At 37.9% G+C, this 9,305-nt stretch overlaps 1 protein-coding gene across 1 annotated transcript; it reads right to left on the minus strand.

Moving 5' to 3' along the window:
- Positions 1–770: 770 nt before the first annotated feature.
- arpc5b (actin related protein 2/3 complex, subunit 5B) lies at positions 771–5,158 on the minus strand. The gene is made up of 4 exons (XM_017420375.3): positions 4,882–5,158; positions 3,567–3,639; positions 3,123–3,299; positions 771–2,275 (listed from the first exon to the last, which is right to left on the minus strand). The coding sequence occupies exons 1-4, from the start codon at positions 5,019–5,021 to the stop codon at positions 2,213–2,215; spliced, it is 453 nt and encodes a 150-aa protein (XP_017275864.1). The 5' UTR covers positions 5,022–5,158; the 3' UTR covers positions 771–2,212.
- Between the last annotated feature and the right edge of the window lie 4,147 nt (positions 5,159–9,305).

The following is a 9,305-nucleotide window of genomic DNA, read 5'->3' on the forward strand; positions in this document are numbered from 1 at the left end:
ACCAGAGATAAACACAATTTTAGGAAACTACTTGAAGTTTATATAAAAAAACTGAGAGTGATGAGTTGATTGATAACAGCTGTGGACTTTAAATAACCAGAGAAACATAATTTATCCTTCATATGTCATGCTTTGTTTGGCTAATACCACACATAGTTACTTTTTTAGTTCCCTTGTGTAAAAGTATCCTTACATATTTTATTAAAAACAACACATTTGTTTTGTACAAGTACCAAAACTAGGAGCAAATCTTAAGATACTGACTGAAAACTAGGAGCAAATCTTAAGATACTGACTGAAATAGTTAATAAATCAGCACCAAAACAGTTTGTGTTATCCTTAATCATATTCATTGAGTATTTTTATTTTAAATAAGTAATCAGTCAAATAATTTAGATTAATCCATGTTTATAAATATTGACTTATTAGGAAAATCTGTTTTAGTGTGATGTGTGTATCCTATGTAAGCAGAATTATCCCAAAACTACATGATCACATTTTCTGAAATTAGCTTAACTTGTTAGAAACTGATTCAAATCAGATCAATTCTTTGGGCCTTAGCAGAGAATGGGTTATGATTAAAATCTAAAATTGATTAAATCTGGTATAAAACGACTAAAAGTCTTTGCTATTCAGATATTTGTGTTGATAGAATATGCTGATAGGATATATTGCACCTTTAAATTGAATAAAAGTCCTGTTTGCCTCTTTTCCTTGCAGTGATGCTCTGATCAGTTCAGACAGAAGTAACGCACATTTAAAAGTTGTGACGAGGCTATAATCAGCATTCATGCCTTTTTTATTTTCATCAAAAAAGCACAAACATAAAAAAAGGAATATTTGAGTAAGGCAGTTTGTACATCACTTCCTCCCCTTCAGGTATGGCAGACGAGATGAAGTCTGGGTGCACCATCACCGATGACGGCGCTTAAATGAGACAACTCAGATGCAAAATGCTGACAAAACCCATGAGTTACTTCTACTTAATCTGAAAATGAGCAGAATAAAACTAAGCTGGAATCTTATGTCTCCATGAGGAACAAAACTGAAACCTTTTAATCTTCAACGCACTTTAAATGCTCATTTATATCAAATTTATATTGATAAATCCACAGCCAATATAGGCTACATGATAATAATAAAAATAATCTGGCAGAAAATGTAAATCTACCCAATGAAGCAGATAAAATGATCAATTTCCTCATAGAAAATGTTAATTCAACTGTTTATGTGGTGGTAAAGGTTTGTCTTCTTACAGTCTGATGGTTTGATTTAAAAATAACTCAAAATTTAAAACAAAGTTGTTGTTTTTCCTTACAAAATAAGTTTAAAAGACAGATATGAAACACTTTCACTGAATCATGCAAAAACTGAAAACAACAACCAACCCCGGCCCACCTTTTCTTTTCACTGAGTTATTATTCGGCCTTCAGGCAAATGTCATTAAAAACAAAAAAAAAGCAAACATTTAATCCTGGATTATTTATTTTTTTTCCAAATGAACAGTTACAAAAATTCAGCACATATTCTGATGATTATTTCCCCGAAAGTACAAACAAAAGAAAAGCTGCTCGTATAAACCGGCAGAACCACACAAAGCCCCGTTCAGTAGCAGAGGGGTCGTACGGGCGTGACGGACAAAGCGGGATTAAAACGCGTGGCGGTGGAGATGCATCGTGGGTAATAATCCTCCTCCACCCTCCCCCTCCATCTGTGGCTGTGCTTTTCAGTGGACTCCCCCTGTTTGAGTGATACTCGGAGCAGATTTACTGCTTTTATTGATTCAGGAAGTCTCTGAAGGCGAAACGAACACTTATGGAAAACAAATAAAAGATTTATTTTTTGTCTGTTTTTGAAGTAGCAAACGGTGCAGAAAGAAAAGCTAGAAAACTTGAACACAAATGGAGGAAGTGATGCAATGTGTACAGCAGTGGCATCCAATACTTTTATACCAATCTGCAGGTTTTTATAAGATTTGTCTTCTATAAATTGAAAACCGCTGTTATACAAACTGAACACAAACTCAAAAACAGGAAGGAGAAAAAAAAAATCTGTTTTTAACCCAGCATGACCCAGATTCTTTGTTCTCCTTTAGCATCTCAGAGGGATAAAAATCTGCCTTTTCCTTTTAGCTTCGATGCCGTCTGGTACATGAACGGTGCGGAGCGTCAGTGATGTGATGTGATGTGGTGTGGTTCTCTCCGCTTCCATTTTAGACCGTTTTCCTCGCTGTTAGTACCCTGACGATGCTGCCCACTCCTCCAGCAGCTAGAGCCTGAAAACACAGCCAGTCGTTGCACAATTTATCCACCTGAAACCAGCCTTTTGTCAACAGTTTCCTTTAATACTGACATATTAAAGAAACCACTGATGCTCATTATAAAGCTAGAAAACTGAGGAAAATAAACATCATGACTGAGAGACTAACTCCGCCTGGACTTTGTAAAGATATTGTTGTAGTTGTGATGGTTAAAAAGACTAAACAACCTAAAAGGTCTTGATGGGGAAAACTAACTATTTTACCCTGAATTGCTTTTACCTAAACTACACATCTAAATCTATTACACATCTATAAAAGTTTAAACTGTACTTATTAAAAGGCAGGTTTCTACCAAACGAGCACAAGAAGATGTGGCTCATTTTACAGCAGGTTGGGGGTTTCTGCTGCATTAGAGCTTTTTAAACAGGACATAATGTAGGAAGAACAAGAAGGGCAGCTGAGACTTCCTGAGGTTTGTTTTGTGTTCAGATCTATTCCACACCTGTTTGAATGTAGTATTGATATGATATGATTAAAACGGGCTAACAAGGAGTCCAGAGCGACGCTTGCAGGAAACAGCTTTCTCTAAAACGTCTTTAGGACAATTCAGAACATCTGTGTGTGTGAAAACAGATTAATGTATTAATAATTACTTTCTTCAGCCTGCTCAATACAGACAAATAAGATCAATCTAAATAATGGCTTTAGACACCAATACAAGAGTCTTACTGTGGATAAAAATGTTTTATGTGGTCAGGTTTGAGGATATTTATGAAAAAGAAGTTTTATGACATCCTACCATCTACCCATTCGGTTCTGTTCAGGCAGCTGGTGTCAATCTCCATAAAGTGGAAATATTTACCTTTTCGTGCCACTGCAGCAGCACGGCGCTGCTGTTTTCCGACGGCCTCTCGAAGCCTTTGTAGATATATTTCATCAGCAGGTCCACGCCGTTCTTGTCAAGCGACTGCACCCCCTTCTCGATGTCACTGCTTTTAAAGGCACTGAGCACCTTCAGCACGAGGCCCTCGGCACGGTCCTGCTCAGAGCAGCAAATACAGAAAACGGGACAAAATTCACCAAATCAGGTCCAACAAAGTAAGGAAATTATGAGAAAACTCCTTAATTAAACTAATTTAAATCTGTAAATCACTGAAAATTTACTGAAGTTTGGCATCATTTCAGAAACAACACCTCAAATATATCAGGATGAGAACAAAACTAACATTTCTCTGTCGTCGTTTCAGGGTAGAAAGGCCATTTTTATCGTGGTACATAACCTGAAACTAAAAAGCACCCAGCCTACCTTGACGTTCTGGTTCTTCGTGTTGATTGGTGGGTTCTTCAGAACTGCATGTAAAGCCTCCATGAGGTTTCCTGTGCAGGGAGGGTTAAGGACGCACCCACAGCTCAGCAGCTTCACTTACAACAGCCCTACAGAGAATCACTGTAGCCACAAGCAACAACAGCTAAACATGGAGTCTTTCACAATAAGAGTTTGGTTTTTGGTTTAAATCACCAGCCACTGAACGGTGAAGGCTGTCTGTATGTAAAATATCTCATGAGCCGCCTGACAAGTTTCAATGAAACGTTTAGAAAGTTATCACTGGCTGTACACCTTCTGGAGTCAACCTGATTCAAGATGGCCGCCACAACCTTAAAAAAAGCAACAATGGCTTTACAGATATAGACTTTAAATTTTGTTTGGTAGTAGCTGACACTGATCCCTAACTCATATCCTGAGCGCTTACTAGTTGCACAAAAAATCTGCTTTAATTTTGCCATTTTTTGGAGTCAACTCTATCTGTTAGCAAAATAACTTGGGAACCACCAGATAGATTTTAATGAAATATTTAGGAAATAATCACTGAATGTCCAGCTACAACTGACTAACTTTTGGAGTCAATCCAATTTAAGATGGCCACCACAGCTAACCAATTAACTCAGCCAATTTCCCTGGTATTGAGCTACAATTTGATGTGGTAGTAGCTGAGAATCATTCACAACACATACTCTGAGCATGGCATCGTGTGAGATTGTGCAAACATGTTATTTTCAAGGTTTGACAGAAAGGCTCAGTTTTATTTCATTTATTTATTTTATACATGTTTTTTTAAATGTTTGCAGTCTGCTCTGCCTATGGTTTCCAACAGTGCAGAGCAATGTGCATCACAGGACTGCACATGATGACGTTTGCAGTTTGGTTTGAGGTAAGAGGATGTGCTATACACTCATTTTGAGGAAGTGCAGCCCTTTCATGCCTTATAAAGCCTTCAAGATTGAAGGAATCGGCTCTGATCTGAAACTGCAACATCATCCCCCACCCCCAATCTCTGTAAATGTAGCTCACTGTAAATTTAAGTGCAGCATGAAAACAAATTTTACCAAATGAGCCAAGCTTGTTGAGCCTGGAGCAGCAATCCCTGGAATGTGACTGTCAGGCAAGTCTGGACAGACAGTAACTGGCCTTTTAGAAAAAACGCCCATCATCGAGATAAAAAGGAGGAAATACAGCTGAAAATACGCGCATACGTCGAGGCACTACACACACAAAGACTATAACATTTATTCTGATAATGCTGGCGACTCACAGTCAGGCTAGCTTATCATGTAAAGGATATTGTCTGATGAGGGAGTCCACCTCTGCCTCGTCGGGACCCAGCTGATTTTCCCCTCCGTCGTCCTCGTCCACAAACTTGTTCTCGTCGTACTCATCCACGTCCACTCGCCTGAAGCGGGCGGACACGGTGTTCTTCGACATGTCTGCGGCGGTTTGAAGGTTGTTGTTCCGACTTAAAAAGGACAAGAGTTGCAGCCCAAACTCGGCCCTAATTTTTTTTCTCTCTCTTCTTTGACGCGGCTGTCACAGACAGGAAGAGAAGCAGCTTCCTGGTTTGTGTTCGGTGACTTCCGTTTACTCGTCGTCGCCCCCAAGCGGTCAGGGCGGGTAACTGCAGGGAGAAGGGTGCGATTCTACACTGTGACCGCTAGAGGGAGACAACGCCTAAAAATAACATAAGCAGCTCAGAAATGACTTCATGATTATGTGATGACAGAAATATGTTAACAAACCACCAAAACATTACTTAAACAGACCTGTTATTGATTTAAACCATAAGAGTAACAAAGCAATAGAAAGAAAGAATCACTGATACTGAATGACAATCTAATCTTTTTAGCAATCTAATGCTGACTCAGCATTCACACTATTGTTTTCTTGTTTTTTCTAATTAATTCAGCATGCTTTGTGCTATCATAGCCATTCACATATTAAAGCACATTCAGGAGATGGGTGATATAACCCCTGGTTTTAACCTTGATACTTCTCAAAAAAAAATAAATATATATATATATATATTAATTTATTTACCAGAATTGAGCTCTTTTCAGTTCCATTAAACATTATTAGACACTGAATTATTATGAGTCTTCTGACATAACCTGACATGTTTCGGCAGTATGCTTCTGTCTTCATCAAAGGTTTCATAAGAACTCATAAGAATGTTAAAGACTCTATTATATCCAGACACGATGATTTATATTCATAGATCCATTAAAACATTGTTTTCTTTGAACTCTGCTTGAGCATACCTGCTCTATTAATGGGTGGAATATGTCCAACTTTTAGCGAAAGTTTTGCAACTTTACTTTTTACTTCGCTACCTTTTGCTTCTTTTAGCTACTGTTCTGCGACTGGTAGCTTTTAGCCACATAATTGCTGATTTTGTCTTTTAGTCATGATTTTTCTCGTTTTTGCCTTTAGTTATTGTTTTGCTCATTTTCAATTTTAGCTGATTTTAGGTTTTGAGTTACCATTTTCCTACTTATAGCTACTGGCTGCAATTTAGGCTTGCCTTTTGCTACTTTTAGCTGTTAGCCAGCTTTTTGCTAATTTTAGTTGCTATCCTTTTGATACTTTTAGCTTTTAACTAGCTTTGTTGCTACTTTTAAAACCACTAATTATCAGTCTATTACTACTTCTACTACTGCTGCTGATACTACTGTTACTACTAATGTATATGTTTTACAATACATTATTACAAATATATGTTTTAAAAACAGCCTATACTTTTAACATGTGCATCTTTAAGTGAAGAACAACATTAAAATGTTCAGTTATTCACAATATCTGTGGCCACTATGGAAGAAAAAACAAATAAGTTTTATAGGTCGATGTAATCACAGCCCCGCTGTTCCAACCTTTTATTAGTTTTAATATAGAAGACAAAAAACTCTGTGAAATTCATCCTGAACATGAAGTTTTGAAGTAATAGATGAAGTAAGATGAAGTAAGGTCCGTGTCTCAGACTTAATAATAAACACACCACCCCTGGGGGATCTGTGAATGTGTGTCCCTCCTGCACTAAATTCACCCATAGTTCAGATGAGTGTTTATTTAGTCTGACAGGCTGCAGATGAATCTTGTACAGTGATAAATTTTGGGAATTTGCTGGAATGTTTTTAGTGAATACCTCTGCCTGACTGCGTGTGTGAGGACTGAGTCAGTGTTTTTCTTCTGACCGTTTCATTGCAGAGGGATTGTATTACGTACCTAGTTTTAAGCGGTTTTGCAGACCACTCTAGGATTTTTTCTGATTCATAAAAGTGAACGCGTTTTGCAGACAGTTAAACTCTAATTGTTACTTATTTGCTCAGTCTGACTTATTTTACGCCTGAAAAGACACTTAAGTCAAAAACTAACTTGTAAATCTTTCTGTCACATTAAAAAGAAAAATGGGTGCAATTTCTGCCACCTTTAAAACTTTTTTTAGGGGGTCTTGTGATGTTGCTAAGGATACAAACAGTTTGCTGGCACAGGTTAGGACAAAGAGAAAGTGGATAATAGCGTACAGACCTCTTCTGAGAAGCAAATAAAGTAGGAGGGACACACCTATGATGCTTTTTTTTGTTTGAAGTGGAATTTTTAATTTCCTTATCTTCCCCTGTCTAGACTGCAGACCCTTTTCCCCGGGAGGAGAAAGGATAAGACTGATTTATCCCTTCCATTTCAACACAAACACTTACGAGAAAGTCTTGCTCACTGGACGAGGCGACGTAAGAAGCAGGCAGAGAAACCAGAATGGAAAGGCAGCGTTTCAAACAAATTCATTGCTCACTCGTTTCTCTGTCACTCTTGCTGATTAAAAAACAATCATGCATAAACAACATACTTCCCTCGTCTCTCCCACTTTTCCTTTTCCCACTCCCTCTCGTACACTTACACCACCTTGCGTGCGTTGGTCATGAGTGTCCTCCCTGCGATGCCCCAACCTGTCTCTGTTATGTGAATGACTCAGTGCATCAGAAGCTGTGGGCGCAGACTCCAACACGACACTTTCAATTACGCACACGTGCAAAAGAAATGTGGAAATTTTAACTGTTAAAGACATTCTTTCTTCCTGCCCTGCAGTTTGCTTTGGCACCAACATGAACCTTGTGAAGAAATGAAACCTGAAACTGGCTCTGGAAATCTTCCTTTTTGTGTCTGAGCAGATCTGCAGGGCATCATGACTTCAGTACCAGAGAAAAGGATTTACAAAATTCTAAATGATCTTGATCACATAATTAGTACTCTCGCATGAAGGGAAAATTCCTCTAGGGTAATCATTAAATTGGGGAGTGATTCCAGCAGCTGGAGCAGGTTTAACCATGTGGGTGGCTTTCATTTTTCTGTGGTTCCGGCCAAATGTTTTAAGTTACCCCACTTTTGGAGCCATAAAAATCTATTAGTAATTCTTTCAACTTATTCCTCTTATTGTTCAAAAAGTTTTAAGGATTTTTCTCTCATTTAAATTATTGTGTAACCTCTTGGTCTCAAACAGCAGCGAGTATCTGTAAAAGAATTCACCCCTTTGGATGTTTTACCCTTTAATTGTTATTATAAATTGAAATTTCTGTATTTGCTCTCACTTTGGTCCACTGGAAGAACAACCCTCAGATGTATGTCCGTCTTAAAACAAAGGTCACATATTCTGTAAAGCTATTTGATGATATTAAAGCCTGACTAATTCTGAATGTTTTACAATTTAATGGGAAAAAACACAGAAGTGATGGTTTTTGGTAGCCCCTCTGACACCCTCCGGTGTGGATGTTGGTTCCTTTGCCCATTAAGCCAATTATCACCAACCTGGGGGATAAAAGTGGGTGCTGATCTTAACTTTGACAGTCAGATCAGTGGTTAAATCAAGCGTTTTTCCAAATGAGGCAGCTGGTTAAAATAAAAACAGTTCTTTTCTTTTCAGGCAGCACTTTGACCCAATAATCCACATCTTCATCACTCAGATGGATCACTGTAATCCTCTTCATATAGAGGTCAATGATACCACCGCCCCTCATCTCCAGAGGGAACAAAACACCGCAGCAGTTTTTTTTTTTATTGGCACATACAAACACAAGAGCATTTCCTCCGTTTTAGCCTCACTGCACTGGCTGCCCATACATTATAGGATTTATTTTAACGTTCTTTTATTTGATTTGAAAACTTTCTCTGAGCAGTGATATATTTTTATACAACCTTCTGTTTCCTCAGCTGATCCTGGGTGTGAGTATGTTGCAATGGCCTCCCTTTACACATTAAACCTTCTTATATTCCATCTCTTCACATTGACCTTTGACACCTTATAAAATGTTGATTTTAGTATATTTTAACACATTTTATGTTGCTTTATTTGTTTATATTATAGGACAGTTTTACTTATACATGTTATTTTTTATGTTGTGCAGTTGCTGTCATCTTTTTTTATCATTCTGTACAGCATTTTTGTTCTGGGAGGTTATTTAAAGTGCTTCCCTTGTGAGTCTGTTTTGCCCTTATTTACTGTCTGCGTCCAGTCGTCTCCTTCTGTTCCTTGTTAATGTCCCCGTACATGTTACAGTTTATGAGTTTGCTTTTGTGTTCAACAAGCCTGTTCTGTTTATTATTGTTTTTCAGATTCCTGCTGGTAGTTCAGCTTCTTTTTTTTTTACACAAAAGATCAAATGTTTTATCACTTAGATGTTAAAGCTTCCTTTATTTTTATTTCCAGCTTCTTTTTGGCTCTTATTT

Source organism: Kryptolebias marmoratus, linkage group LG24 (assembly GCF_001649575.2).
Source record: "Kryptolebias marmoratus isolate JLee-2015 linkage group LG24, ASM164957v2, whole genome shotgun sequence".
Lineage (NCBI taxonomy): Eukaryota > Metazoa > Chordata > Actinopteri > Cyprinodontiformes > Rivulidae > Kryptolebias > Kryptolebias marmoratus.

Bases quoted from the DNA above. Each gene is read 5' to 3' on its own strand.
- arpc5b (XM_017420375.3), bottom strand. From the start codon at position 5,021: ATGTCGAAGAACACCGTGTCCGCCCGCTTCAGGCGAGTGGACGTGGAT. The intron at 3,640-4,881 runs ATATCCTTTACA...CCCTCCCTGCAC, and splicing joins GTGGACTCCCTCATCAGACA to AGGAAACCTCATGGAGGCTT. The intron at 3,300-3,566 runs GTAGGCTGGGTG...TGCTCTGAGCAG, and splicing joins CGAAGAACCAGAACGTCAAG to GACCGTGCCGAGGGCCTCGT.